The 15,492-nt window shown below is 41.8% G+C and overlaps 1 protein-coding gene across 6 annotated transcripts in view; it reads left to right on the top strand.

The window, feature by feature from the left end:
- Window positions 1-266: 266 nt before the first annotated feature.
- relch (RAB11 binding and LisH domain, coiled-coil and HEAT repeat containing) overlaps window positions 267-15,492 on the top strand; it is a 43,153-nt gene continuing 27,927 nt past the window's right edge. For 4 of the 6 annotated variants that reach the window (XM_069667271.1, XM_069667270.1, XM_069667269.1 and 1 more), the window contains exons 1-9: window positions 267-766; window positions 8,327-8,416; window positions 10,982-11,053; window positions 11,206-11,261; window positions 11,422-11,535; window positions 11,769-11,963; window positions 13,104-13,198; window positions 13,687-13,813; window positions 13,976-14,133. In XM_069667271.1, the coding sequence (XP_069523372.1) occupies window positions 313-766; window positions 8,327-8,416; window positions 10,982-11,053; window positions 11,206-11,261; window positions 11,422-11,535; window positions 11,769-11,963; window positions 13,104-13,198; window positions 13,687-13,813; window positions 13,976-14,133 (1,361 nt within the window). In that variant the 5' untranslated portion in view covers window positions 267-312. The remainder of the gene's footprint in view (window positions 767-8,326; window positions 8,417-10,981; window positions 11,054-11,205; window positions 11,262-11,421; window positions 11,536-11,768; window positions 11,964-13,103; window positions 13,199-13,686; window positions 13,814-13,975; window positions 14,134-15,492) is intronic. The other 2 variants (XM_069667273.1, XM_069667272.1) reach the window with 1 other exon arrangement.

Raw genomic sequence — 15,492 nt, 5'->3', positions numbered from 1 at the left:
TGTTACAATGCAGTTTCTCAAGAAATTCTCATTTTCACGATTGTGCTGGCTCAATAACACAGTTACTAGCATACTGTCAAATGTGCCCTGCCCAGTTTTCCTTTCTGTCCCTCTAACAACCAATCATTTTCGATTATCCCATGAAAAGGGCGGGCTTATGGGGAACGTCTCTTAGATTTGACCAATCACAGGTTTGCATTCTTTCCCTCTTGCCAAAACCACCTACCAAACAGTAGCTAGCTATCCATTCAGGAAGAAACGGGTCTGGTTAGCTTAGCTAGCCTAGGTTGCTAAAATCGTTATATTGCAAAAATGGCGTCGGTCAACCCGTTTAATCTCAGTGATTCTGAAGAAGAAGCTGAACGGCGCCCTAATGAAACAGTTGACACAGAGAGAAGCCCGAGTGACGGTGCGCCAGGGCCGCCGCTTGGCAATCCATTCTCTCCTCCTGCGGACGCCGAACCTCCGACGCTCCTGCTGTCAAGCAACCGGACCAGCCCCAGTGGTGAGGGCATCTCGGTCTCGGTAGCGGCCACCTCCGCTATGGCAGGCAGCGCCGATACACGGGTATCAGTGGATGTTATTGCTGCTCAGCTGTTAAGGGACCAATACATTCTCACGGCCCTGGAGTTTCACACTGAACTGCTGGAGGCAGGCAGAGAGCTGCCGAGGCTGAGGGATTATTTCTCCAACCCCGGCAACTTCGAGCGACAGAGCGGAACTCCGCCTGCCAAAGACCAGGTACTCGGACCTGGAGGACCCCTGAGTAAGTAACCTTAGCGCTAGCTGCTCCCAGTGCTAGTCACGTAGCCAGCTGACAGCTTTGTTAGCTCTGATGCTGCATTATACAAAGTTAGCACGCTAGCTAGCTAACGTTAGCTTGATGCTCTTGATTTCAAAGCCAATCGATCACTAGATATCCGCTTGCAGCACCTGCTTCCCCAGTCGAGGGCCCGGAGCAAACATATTGGTTTTGCGGGTCAGCTGTGTTTGCTCACGTACAGACTGCTACAGCATCGAGGAATGACAAAAATGTTGTAGGCAATAGGTTAAGTTTAGGCTATACCAAATTATCTTGCTTGATAAGATAGCGTGGTATTGTGACAGACCTGAAATGACCAGTGTAATAGATCCCCGGAGGAAAGTCAGAGGGAGGTCAGAGGTCAGCATCATGTAAGGAATCGAGAAGCTAAAAACAGAAGAGAAGGCTTTCACATCCTGCTTTACCAATACGTATGGTCACATAAGCAATTTTGAATTTGAAGAGAAGACTAAAGTCGTTGTAAATTACTGTAGATGGATACAGAAGGACATTACTCTCAGGTGGATTCGAACACACATTATTGTTTTTAGGGCATGGCCTTCTTAGTGGTTTCATTACTTTCCACCTGTTGTTGCTACTCAGCCAGGAAGATACAGGAGTCAGGAGTGTTATCTCTTAGAGAACAACATGCAGCATTATATGATGGCGGAAAAGTCTTTACTCTAAAACAAACATGCACATGCAAATAGTAACTATGGTGATAGCCCAAGCCACAAATCAATAAAGCTTGCTACAGAGCAGTAGGAGTGGTATTACCTTAACTTAACTGTGTGTACCCGTAGGGGCTAAGCATTGAAGGCCATGTCAGTGGCAAGACTTTTTCTAGTGGCCCAGTGTCACTCAGGTGAGTGGAGCAAACCTATTTACATTTAACATTGACCTACAGTATAAGGCACCAGGAAGGCCCCATAGGTATAGAGGCAGCTAATTGGCTGCATTGAAAGAGTGCTATAAAGTAATAGAATACACCATGAGGATATTTTGACTTTCAATGGAGCTTTAGAAAACCTTGTAATAACCGATGTCTGATAAGCTGTATCAGTATTATAAATTGCCCATGCCTGCACATTTTCTTTTAATTGGATCCTCATACATTTTACAGGAAGAGTCTAAGCTTTGTATTCTCCCCGCAGTGATACGATCAGGCGTATCTATTTATCTTAGATACAGGAGAGAAAGGATAGGAACAATGTCAGTGACCTAAATCAATGGTTACACACCCAACTTATCTTTTAAAGTATCAGAGACACACACGCAGGGAGCACTATTGGCTGTAAATTGAATTGGCTTAAACCTACATTCCTTGTTCAGGGCACTGATTTGAGACAAATAAACAGATCTTTACAGAGTTTTCCTCTCTTTACCTTCCACAGAAAAAGGTAGGTTTTTGTTAGGTGGGATGTACTTTAATATTTTGGCTGTGATAAAATGCGTCAAATCCAAGCCAGAGAATTGGAAATGTGTCAGTTCTTTAAGTCGATTCCCAGGGTATCGTGGTCATTCATTTAAGGGTTTGCTTCTCATCATCTCCAGGATTCATTCATGGTTTAAGTTTATGACTATCTCATGGTATTCTCAGTATGTCATGCAGCTGCCTAGCCATTGTAATACTTTTTGTTGGTGCAGGCTGAGCATCAAGGCCAAATGATGAATTTTCATTGTATAAACATTTGGCTGTTTTCCAGCCCAGGGACCCACAGCGAATAAATAAATGCTGAAGAAAAAGAGTTGTGTTGTTTTATAAGCAGAGGATTTATTTCTCCTCATTTAGATGGACAATAACCTCGTGTCTCAGGAGACTGCTGTCGAGTCTTGAGTGTGGGTCTACAGGCAAGTGGCCTGAGGCTTTATAGCAGATGGCAACCAGTCAGATTCACTGACTGTCAGCGAAAACCTCACCCTGTTGATTTAAACACTTAAGTAGACTAAGTTTCTATATACAACAGTGTAGACACCGCTTGTTGCAAAGGTCTAGTGGTTGCATTATCATACAAACCCCCGAATGGTTTGGAGCAGGGTTGGTTAACAGAATAAATGTTTAATGTGGTCTTCAAAAGGAAAAACATGACAGGACTTGACAGCTCCTCTGGGAAACGAACTGGAAGGTCATGAAGAAACAGTACTCTTATTTATGGATGAGTAAAGGCTAATACAAATATAAACTCTGGGATTCCTGTTCCGTCAAATCTACAAACTAGATTATCTTTTTTTCTCATGGTTAAAGAACACATGATTGCTGAGGAGAAAAGTTTCCCATATGATAACATAACAACGCCCTGAAAAAGAAACAACCTCCACCTTTGCTTTACTTATCATCTTGTTGTACATTTTGCATGCAGTGTCATTCATGCAGTAGGTGTTTAAAGGATGCATGCATGTTTCATATGGCTGAATTGACAGTGTAACACATGGTGACACTGCACAACTGGTTCAGCTAGTCAAAAAGCACAACAAAAGAAGTAATACATTGGCTGACTGTGATAATTGTTTGCTTAACTGGCTTATGCCTAGCCCATAAATACTGCTTTAATTGCAGACATGTTGTAAGGGTTTATATTCTCTATAATCTTTGTCTTCTCTTGGTAATTTAAAGGCAAACTGTAAGCACACATTATTAGCTGACCAACCAGAAGTAACTGTCGCCATCATTAACCAGTTGCTTGCAGTGAGCGTATGTTATAAGCTACATGGGCTGCAGCTGTTGCTCTAAGCTACACAGAAGGCATCTCTCACCACCTCGCTAATTTGCAGCAAGGAAGCATTGAATGATTCTCCACACCTCACTGGCTGGTCAGGTGGTCATTTGCTCATATGATGTGAGGAGCTTTAAAGGTAGCATGCAAGTGACTTAAATTGCAATGTACAAGGGTTACAGTCAACTGCTACATTTAAGAAGCGTGTGTGGTTAGCCACATAACACATACTATTAGATGCTATATAATCTCAGACTAAGGAATTACTTTGATGTTTGTAGTGTGCTTTTTGAAACGGGTCAAATTGTAGCTTCACATCAAGTTCTAGGTTAGACTGTTTGTAACCACTATTTATTTGCCTTCCTGTTCAAATCTCTCAAAAGGCAGCAATGGGAAACCAGGTCAACCACACTTACCATGCTACACAGTTAGGGTTATTACACCAGTAGAATTGAGTTGATCAAGGTTCAGAAGTAGTCGTTGTTTATATACTGTTTGTACCTCTCTTGCAGTAGCCCCACTGTTGGTTGGCTAAAACCCACATGCACTATTTTTACTAAACTTAAAAATACTTAAAAATGTCTCTCCATCCTGTCCTCTGTCTGGGCTGCAATGATGATATCGTGTGAAAAGCCAATTAGTGATATTATTAGAGTTCCTGCCAGGATCTACATAGTTCTGGACTTGCTCCGACTAGCTACCTGTTCATAATTCTCAGCCTTTCATTAAGCCGTGTCTGTGCCTGTTAATAAATAAATACAAGCAAGCAGTACAGGGGCTGTGCCTGTGTATGCAAGTGTTGTATGTGCACATGCATATTTGTTAACAGTGCACCAAATCCACACATTGATTATTGTTGTGTGGAACCACATTTGTTAATCATCATTAAAGAGGGGGTATTGTGCTGTTAACATTTTAAGACGTATATAATGTTACAATGTTGGATGTCCATACTAAACTAAGGATGGGCATTTCCTGTTATCTTAATATTCGAGTAATCTAATTACCAATGAACGAGTAATCGAGTACTCGCAAATTATATATTTTTTGTACTGTAAAAAAAAAAACTACGTCGGTTACGGACCCCCTGGCTTGGAAATAGTAGGCTATCGTCATCTTTTTTTTATCAAAGTACTTCCAGACATCACTTTTCCTAGTCACGGCTGACATGGTGCATGTAACTGAGTTAAACTACTTTAGCCGAAAACAACGCATGTGCGGGTGCGCAAGTAGTGTAACGTTACTTGAATAATGGCGTCAACAACGAGTACTCGAGTATTCGTCCCCATCCCTGTACTAAATGTGGGTGAAGTTTCAAATCTGTAGGTAAAAGTATGTTGGAGTAATCCCCAGGCTTCCCCATGCACTTTGTGATGTCACAAAGTGCAGCCTCAGCGGGCTTCGGAGAGCTAGCCAATCAGAAGAAAGTGGGCTTGTAGGGGCGGGGTTTCTTAAAGTGACAGAGCTGAGTGAGTCATTTCAGGTAGAAGCTGTATGAGGGCCTGCACAGAGCACCAGTGTGAGAAAAATGACGAGGTTTTTTAACTGTAAATTATGCTAAGCTACTCCACAGGTATCACAGAGTGAAATATGAAGCTTGAAATTAGCATAATACCATTCCATAGAAACTACTTTATATTACTGTTTAATCAAACCAATTTATTACCTGTCCTCTAATATTTACTGGCTGCACAATAAATCCCATTTTAATCATCGTCGCAATATGAACGTGTGCTATAAACACATCATAAAAGACCTGACTCCTGACTGAAAAAGACTGAATCACAATAATAACAAAAAACCTTTTTAAATGCATGCATGCGCCATGCATCTAGACTCGGCATGCAAATATTTGACCTATCAGATGGAGCCCTGGATACACTGAAAGAGCACTCAAATCAGATGAAGCCTATGTTAGCCGTCAGCTAGCCTCAGAATAATTTGTTCCAATATGGTGGAGATTGTGAGGTTAGCTAGCATGAGGGCTTAGGCAGGGGGAGAAGAGTGAGCATAATGTGACAAAGAATAGCACTTCTTTTATTTGAATTATTATAGTAGTAGTAAGGAAAACATTGCGTTACAGATACTGTGTTTAACATGCTGAACACCTTAAAAGTAAAGCTAATGTGCAGGCTTCAATATTTGTTTATCCAAAGCACGTCAAAGTTTGAACACATCATGTTCAAAATGTATATTTGCAAATATATCACCTAAGTGAGGTGTTCAATTTGAATAATCTCCCAGGTAGAAGTCATATTCTCAGGGTTATACAGTACACAGGCTTATTCACTGAAACGCTTCATTAATGGCCTAATATTTTTAATGACAAACGTGTGTACAGATTTGTGTGCCTGTCAGTGCATCCAATATAATTCGTCCCCCTTTGTTGCATCCCATTTCTAAGCAGACAGTCTTGCCAAAACATCCGTCCCATTTATATAAAGAGCTTGTTGGCTGCCTCCTGACCATCCATCTTCTCTTGTCCTTTATTTGTATCAGCTCTTTTTAAATGCACCTCTTTGTTCTCCAATTAAACCAGTTCCTCTCCCTGTCTCACTCCCTAATATATCTGCTTTGTTTTTCTACTTTAATCTTTCATCGTGTTTGTCTTTCCTCTTCCCTTCCCCTAAAACACTCTTGATGTCATCCCCATTGTTTCTGGGATTATAATTTTTTATTACAAACTACCAAAGAGACAATGAGGCTTCATTTGTAGTGTTTGATTGGATGTGAAATACTTAAATACTTTAGAGCACAGAGAGATTTGTGTGTGTGTGTGGCACAACCTGCCTAGCAGTGACGTGGTCACAGTATTCAGTGTCAGATCCATCACAGCCCAGACAATACTCGCCACAGGCACAGAACTGAAAGGTCAGACAGGAAGAACTGCTTGTTATTTGCAAGGCAGGCACACGCACGAAAGACATCTGTGCAATCCTCACACAATGTGTAACCTTTTTTTCCTTATACACACGCAAACAAACACCATATAATCCTCGGATTCATCATAAAGATTGCAACCATCAACAGCAAGCATTGCACACGTTATCAGGAAGTAAGGACGGCTGGAAGCATTCTCAGGAAAGGCATCAGCATGACAGAATAAGAAAGACACACAATCACCGCAAATGCTAAAACACTCACATTTTTACGAACAGTACTGAGAGTGTGTGTTCTTTGCTTCATGGTCAGAAACTTTAACACGTGATCTTCGGTTCAGAATGTTACTGAAGATGTTGAACCACCTTCTTATGCTTTGACCACAAATTCCAAATGTTTTCAACATGAGTACAATGTTATTTTACATTGGTAATATTTCTGGTGTAGTATAAAGGTGTAGTTCAAATAAATAACACCAAATAATTAGCTATACCCAAGACACTTAAAATGCATAGAAATTAAAGGTACTTTGGCAATGAGGTCAAAGTGAAGCGGTAATCATTTTTTCAAAATATCTAGGGCTTTTTAAACTGTTTGGAGTACGGCGGTACAGCTTAGCTTTTGTGTTGGTACTCTGGCTGGCCTTTCAAATTAGGGGCCGTGCTGGTCGTCATCTACTATATATTGACAACAGCACATATACCAAGGACTGTTGCATTTATGTCTCCTGTTTTTGTATTTATGAATTTTTCTTCTTTTTCTGATGTTTATTGCTTGTCTGTGCCACTGTTGCAAACCAAATTGCATCTCCATTCAAAAAATGTGAGCTATCCCTTTAAAATGCAGCACTCTAAGGTCCGGCCCAGATGTTATTCAGGGTGTCTAACAGGTGTCTGCTAATTAAAGAAAAAGATAACTATTAATTTTTCTCAATGTGATATAGAAAGTCAGTGCTGCACGGTGGTGCAGTGGTTAGCGCTGTTGCCCCACAGTTAGAAGGTTCCTAGTTCTCCCCTTGCTTGTGTTGGTTCCCCCCAGGTACTTCCTACCACATCCCAAACACATGCTCGTTAGGTTCATTGGTGACTCTAAAATGGCCTGTAGGTGTGAGGGTGAGCTTGAATGGTTGTCTGTTTCTATCTGTCAGCCCTGTGATTGATGAGTGATCAGTCCAGGGTGTACCCCGCCTCTCGGACAATTACAGCTGAACAGGATGAGCGCTATAGATAAAGGATGGATGGAAAATCAAAATGTCTACTTTTAGAAGAACAAATAATTACTTTTTTTGTTTGTGTTTTTATTTGGTTAGCTTTGCAAAACCACGACTCTACATTTGGCTTGACCCTCTACTCGATGCCAGGGAACAATCCTGCACTTGTATTGCAGTAGACGGAAAGTAATACCATTGGCTTAGCTTGCTGCATGTCCAGCCTACCTCAGTGAAATAGGAGCACAACTGTGCTTATGTATCAGCTCTGTCTGTTCTCTGAGTCAACGTCAGATGTAAGGTTGTTGGTTTGGAGATGGGTGTTTCCATTAGGAAAGTTTTCAGCAAAGTTAATATTAATGATTGATTTGTTTTCCCCTCTGTGCAGTGACTCATAGGTTTCTTGGCTAAAGTATAACCCTCCCACTAAGTCTATAAAGGTCTCTGCTTTTAGTGAAGTTTAATAAAGTTTCCATCTGTTTGGTAGAAGGGTGGACAAGTGGTTAGTCACCATCCTTTAACTCAAGCCCAGTGCCACCATGCCTCCACCCTGGTTAAGAATCCTTTAGACAAACACTTCATCCAGACCGCGATGGGACTACTGTTGTGTAGCTATCTGCCCCGCCCCTTAATTTGTGATCATTGGGATTAGTGAATTGTAACAACAGTGCGGTTATCTAATTGTATACTTGTCTCACCTTTGTTGTTTGTGTCTCTGTTCAGATCGAGCAGGCAGCATCAGCACCTTGGACTCTCTGGACTTTGCCCGATACTCAGATGACGGCAACAGAGAAACGGACGAGCGAGTGGCAGGTAAGATGAGCTGTACTGTCGGGGCTGAGACCCGGCGTACCTTAGGTAGATACAAGATGGACAAGAATAAGGAAAGTGGAGGGGAACAGAACTGGAGGGTGGAATAGAAACAAAGAAAACACCTGGCAGTTGCATCAAAGTGGTAAATAAGAGATGTCAGAATCCTCTCTCATTAATAGAGTCATACCGTAGAAATAAAATTAACACATTTTTTAGGCTATTTCTAAAATCCTGGTTCTTTTTGAAAATGTAGAGGTAGAGGTGTTCATGCCTCCTTCCATCAACTGTGTTATTTTGGGCCCAGGCCCTGTCTCAGCATAGATTGAATTCACACGCCCTTCTCCTGTGGCTCCGTCGTGACACACCATTAGCAAAATAAATTAACAGTTGGAGTGTGAAGTTGATGCCTCAGCACAGAGCCCTGGTTTTAAGAGCAGCTGCTCATTAACAGTTACAAGCATCTTGTTTATTTTCATTATTTTTCACACTTTGTACTGAAGGCAAACAAACAAAAGAACAAACCATTTACTTAAACATTAAAGCAAAAGGGATCGGGCTATTATTCAGGGACCATTTGTACAATGTTAACTCAGGGCCATTTTTTACGCTGGCAAACTTTATGTGCAAACTAAAAGCTAAAACTAAAGAAATAATAAACTAAAACTATTCAATTTCTCTAAATAAAACAAAAACTACTTATGAACTCGTAAAACTAGCTGAATTCAAAAACCGAACAGAAAGACTAAATGAAAAAAAAAAATCCTGGAAATTTCAAAACTATAATAACTCTGTTCCTTTCCATCGTTTTATGTTTTCTTTGAATATTTTAATTGAATAAAAGCAAACATTAAGCATACAGAGTGATTTATAACAGACTTAACGGTCACTACCGAGGGAAGCGGAAGTGCCAACAGACAACTCTCGTAACCTAGCAACAGCAAGCGCCGACGAGAAGCCCAAGATCTGCCCGCTTGTTATCCTCTTCCTATTTTATAATCGCCAACTTGACAACATGACATTTTAGCTAGACAGTTGTACTGTACACGATTGCTAAGCATGAAAATTAGTGTTTTTCTATATTGTAAAATCACTGTTTACTATCTATGAATTGTAAATGTTTATATCTGAACCATGAGAGTGAAAAAGGATTGCTTTTTGTAAAGGTCAAACTAAAGTAGGTAGATGAAGCCAGCTCATGGTTCGATGCTTCTATCACGTCATGCAAAGCAGACACATTGTAGGGTGCAGTTACAACCATGCAGCAGAGATGTTGGTTCCCAAATGATGCATCTTTCATTCACACACTCCCTCCTCCTCTACCAAATTGGCACCTCTCCCTTCCTCTCTTCCCTCTTCACCCACCCCCCACTCTCACTCCCCCCCTTCCCCCCCCGACCTGTTCCCCTCTCTTACCAAGATGCCTGCCCCCAGCTGTCTGACTCTGGGTTTTCTGGCTTTCTCCTGACGTTGATCAAACCCCAGTGAACAAAACTGGACAAGTCACTCCATCCAGACTAGCTTTTTTTTTTTTATCTTCTCCCCGTTATTCAGTTCTTGGTTTTCCATTTTGTTGCGCTTGCATCCTGTGCACTCTTGATCTGCTGGAAAGTTTAGAGACGTGGGAGTCAGAGTGGGTGGATTTAGTCAGAAAAAGTCAAACTAATTTTATCGGTGATGTTTTTCTGAAGTTTAATACGCCTGAAAGGGAAATGTGGGATGAAGATTCAACCTAATCCTTTCATTCTTCCCTTACTGGCAACTTCTACAACACCTGTTGAACCACAATCTTAGACAAGACAGCAGGATCAGATGAGATGGCAGATTTTCAGTGCACAGCTATGCAACATAGTTTTCCTGCTCCATCGCTTCTTACTTTTTGCGTGTGTTTTTTATCTAACGTGTCTAAGATTCTTGTGTGTTTTTTTCCTTTTATTCAGTGTTAGTTTTTCCTTAAAATTTGAATGCACAAATCAAATATCTTCTGATGCAAGAAATGGCTTGTTTGGTTAAATGAAAACAGGGAAATCAAGTCTAAAACTGTAACCCTCATGGGCATTAAATGACATTTTGAATCTTGAGTTATGTAGCTTATCATAGTACAATGGCCTGGATCTCAGACCAGAGCAGTGGCTTTCCTTTGAGTGGCTTGAAACCAGATCATGTAATGACGTGTTAGTGAGGTATTTGCCTGGAAAAAATCCTTTGTCAGACAGCACCTAGATTATCAAGGCTACATTTCAGTAGCTTAAAAGATTTGCTCACCTCAGCTACGATTGAAGTAACCTTGGACTCCCGTGTCCAAAGTCAGTCACATCAGTGTAACCGGGTTGTCACCCAGCCGGCTTTACCATGATCCTCTGCTGCATGCGTTTCTTAGTCCCATAATTTGCATGCATCCTTTTTTTGTTGTTTGTTTTATGACTCTTACAATCTTTTTGTGTGTTTGTTTTTTTTTTCATGCCCATCTTTGTTTTATTTGTTTGTTCCCTGTCTTTGGTTGGATGCCCTTCCTGTGTGTGCGTGTGTGTGTGTGTGTGTGTGCGTGTGTTGTCACTTCCTGTCCAGTGCTGGAGTTTGAGCTACGGAAAGCAAAGGAGACCATTCAGGCTCTGCGCGCCAACTTGACTCAGGCAGCAGGTGTGGCGCACTTTTAACTTCTTCTCCACCTCAAGTTCAAACCCTCTTTTGTTACAGCTTTCTGTCTTTTTTTTTTTATTTTGTTCTAAGAGAATTCCTCTCGATGAATAAGCGTCCTTTCAATCTCATCTAATATCTTCTCAATTTCTCAGAGAGCGAAGTGCCCTCTCAGGAGAGAAAAAACTTCAAGTCGAGCCCTGAGATTCAGGTGGGGAATCTTTTAAGTGTTGAAAGATTGAAAAGGGAATTTTCTTTCCTCATTTCAAATGAATTGTGAGATTAGATGTGTGCCTTTAAACGCCTGTGAGGGTATAATGGCTCGGCTTTAAATGAATCATTTCACAGCCTCTCTTTCCTCTTTGCCTCAGGAGCCGATACGCCCTCTGGAGAAAAGAGCCTTAAACTTCCTTGTGAATGAATATTTATTAAAAAATGAATACAAACTCTCCTCCATCACCTTCTCGGATGAAAATGATGATCAGGTAAAGGTTTTTCTGCCTGCTTCTTTACATAAAGTCTCTTTGTTCTTTAGCCATAATAGAAAGCATTGTTAGCATGAGGGCACTGGTCTAAGAGCAGTAGCAGGGTCATGTGACCATGAATATATTCAACAACTTGGATCAGCTGTCCTGTCTGTGCTTTATGTTGCTTTATCGATACAGAAGACACCCTCACTTCTGCCACAAATGAGTATGGTTTCATTATTCGTTTCCAGGACTTTGAGTTGTGGGACGATGTCGGCCTCAACATCCCAAAACCCCCCGACCTGTTACAGCTCTACAGGAGCTGCGGCACCCCCCTGCCTTCTCCTCGGGACACGGTTGATGTGTCAGTAGGGGTGGAATTTGGCGATCTGCCAGGAAACTGCATCGCACAAGAGCCCCCGAAGAAGCCTGACCTCTCACAACAGGTTCGTGTGAACATGTGCAGAAAATGTATGTGGTTATTAATCAAAATAAAACTGCTATAAGTACCTGGGTATTTTGATTGTTGACTCTCTTACCTTAAAGCCACATGTGCTGTCTCTGTGAAAAAGCTGATGTTTCTCATTTAATGTAAGACAGCGACTGGTTGCTGCTACTTTTTATCTGTGTCAGACTATGCTGATCTTTTATGTATGCATACCTCTGCTCGGTGTCTTTATATGGTTGACACAGCTGACCATACTTCCCTGAGGTTCTGACTCACCACTGTGAATTATGCTCTCGGGTAGGATGGCCTGCTCTGGCCACATGCAGGCTCTGTCATCGGTATACTTTTATATAAGGGAGTTCTTGGTCTGGGGTAAGAAGGTTCACGTCAGCAAATCTAAAGGTTGCCGGTGGGAGGTCAGTGCGGTAGGAGGCCTTGTTAACTGGATTCTATGTTGAATGGGGAGCCAGTGGAGGTTTTGAAGGACTGGGGTGATGCGATCTCTGGTGCGAGAGTGAGTGAGCAGACGGGCACACACAGACAGGATTTTGGTGGAGTGCTGTTGCTGTTCAGTCAGGAGGTGATGAAGGCGTGGATGAGCAGCCGAGGAAGAGAGGGAGGGGCGAAGACGGGCAATGTTTTTTATTCAGCATTGTACAGCTCTGCACAAGGTTTATATTTCCCTTCATGAGGGTTTTGGGGATTTACCATAATTACAAAGTCAGTGTTAGCTGCATCAAATATTTGTGATCTGAAAAAATGTCGCTTTTCCAAAGCAGAAATGTGTGTTCTGTTATCATAGGTAAAGAGCCCTTTTTGCTCTCACTTTTTTATTTGGTTTATTTGCATGATTTCAAGTACTATACAAACGAACTAGCTGGAAAAGTGCTTTAACACTCTCTTTGAGAGGCAGCCCGAGTTTCCTCTGGAGGTCAATTGCTTTGACTCATCACTGCAGAGTAGCAGATGCAATTCACAAAACTACAATGATATAAACTGAATCGCCTCCTCTACATTCTCATATTTTCAGTGCTATTTAATTTCAATCTGACATATCGCAAACTCACGAGCCAACTGGAGCACATACCCTTCAGCTGAGGAATTTAAGTGTCTCTTTATTCTTGTTGTCCCTCTGCAGCAACAGACAGAAGTCGTCGAGGAGTTGGAGTACCAGATCAGCCTCCTCAACAATGAGAAGCAGAGCCTCGCTGAGCAGATCAAGAAACTGCAGAGGTGTGTGTTTGCGCTTATATACAAGCGAATCAGTCAGTATGTGTGACTGGCTGAGACCCTGCCTACAGTTGTGCGTGCTGTCTTGTTGATCATATGACCACCGTAGGGATGCTATGATGCAAACACAGTCTCCTGTTATCTGCCATTACAAGAGAAACATTTACTACTACATCTAGGTGGATAATGAGAAGCATCCATACAAATATAAATGTTCTCTGCACTTTAGTTGACATTTTACCATAACTGTGTCCAAAAGAGGCCTGAGGAAATTTCTAGAAGCATCAATGGTGCGTGAAATTACAGAAAAAATTCTTTGATACGATTGTGCCACCACCTAGATTCAAAGAAGTTAGCTCTCCCACATTCCGAAATTGATGAGCCATTTTACTGAACTATTCAAACATTACTTTTTTCACTGCCCTACTTAATACAAATTCTGTAGTGTTTTCTGAGAGTGTCCTGGTGTGTTTCTTTCCCCCTCCTCGCAGTGAGATTCAGACACTGAAGAGGACTGTCTCCTCCCCTCCTCCGGCCACCCTGGACCTGGGCACCCAGAATACCTCTAACGCCTCCCCCGCGTCAACCACCGCTTCCTGCGCTGACCATCACTCAGTGGTGTGTAGTCAGTCTGAATATGTAACAGTACATTTTTTCCATTCATAGATATTTTAATAAAGCTAGTTTAGTGCAATAAAAAAGGGTTATAAATTGAACTTTTAACAGAATCTAGTCTATTTGCCTATTTGGACCATTAATCCTAACTTGTTTCAACCTCAGCCTCCGACAGATAACGGCCAGTATCTGGACATCAGGGGGGTTTCAGAGGCTGAAACGGACTCAGCCCCTGCCTCTACTCAGAACACATCACAGCCACACCCACAGTCCCACAACAAGCTTAGAAGTCGACCTCCTGTCCAGTTTGATCAGCCGAACAGGTGAGTCCAAATTCAGACACAGAAAACGTACAAAACGGGGAATAAATTCTAAGTTTCCAACCGAAAGCTTCTGTATATTTCTCATTACCACAAAAAATATAATCACAATCACTGCATATGCTATGTTTTGTTTGTCCATGGTGCGTTACATTCCCTAACTCAATCCTTAGAGATTTTGGCTCTAAGGTTTTTGGATGTAGAGTAGTTACATTCAGTGTATTTACAACCACACAGCCCAGCTCAGAGTAGTTACTATAAGTAACCACTAGATGGCGGTAGTAATCAGTTTTTGTAGCCACAATGCTTACCAGGCGAGTGGCTGCCCTAATATGTAAACACTGATTTTCCTCAGAGCACACAGGAGGCCTAGTGGATATTAAACGTTTGACTTTTGGTCATTTAAAACAGTGGTTCTCAAAGTGAACCATAGCCTGGGGGTCCGCGAAATAATTATAATAAATTTATAATAAATTATGAAGTTGTGCTGTATCAATAAAAACTGCATGTCTACAGATGAGGACCATTTGCACCAATGAAATAAGCATATTGTGTCCATTACACCCACCCACGTTAGCTTTGGGCCAATAGAAACTTATAAGATTGTGACACATCGAGTCAATCTGTCATGAATCACTCAACTCACTCAAGTCGCAGCAATCTGTTTTAAAGTATATAAGTGGTATTAACATGATTGAAACTGAATTGTGTTTCTGTAAGTATTTAGGTTGATAACTTTTACAATATAAATAGTTTCAATAGCATCTAAGAGTGCAAATGCTAGTAAGCATATGCTTCATCTGTGTTACGATTATGAGGGGGTCCTTGGAAAATGTTTTCCCCTGTTAGGGGTCCCTGGCTCCAAAAAGTTTGAGAACCCCTGGCATAAGTTTTCCACTCATTTCATTCACCATCCCGTTCCGACTCTCCCTTAAAATCGCAACCTAGAAAGAGAATAATCAGTAATCACCTTTGCACCCCAACAATACAACATATTTCCACATAAACAAACACATACCGGTCTAGGTGCTTTGCGGACAGTCTTTCCCCCCCAGACTGTCCTCCAAAGCCCTGCACCTCTGCAGCCTAAACACACAGACCATACAATGAGTTTGTACCATTTTTGCCCGACAGATCTATCAGAGAAGTCCACGTTACATCATTTCCTACCTCTTTAAAGCAGTGGCAGCTCTGGTAATTAAATTGCCTCACGCCGCACAGCAGTTAGCGTCCATTAAGCATGATACCCTGAGCTTGACGCTCCCTTGTGACGGCCTCAGCCACACCTGTGCCCCCACTGACAGAGTACAGCCCCGTGCGCAGGTGCCATGACAGTAATCTAGTCAATGGAATTCTGTTTCC

This window comes from Semicossyphus pulcher, unplaced genomic scaffold (assembly GCF_022749685.1).
Source record: "Semicossyphus pulcher isolate SPU_LCO1_2020_fin unplaced genomic scaffold, fSemPul1.0.p SCAF_18, whole genome shotgun sequence".
Taxonomy (NCBI): Eukaryota; Metazoa; Chordata; class Actinopteri; order Labriformes; family Labridae; genus Semicossyphus; species Semicossyphus pulcher.
The sequence above is the reverse complement of the archived record's forward strand: the minus strand, read 5'-3'. Positions and strand labels throughout refer to the sequence as shown.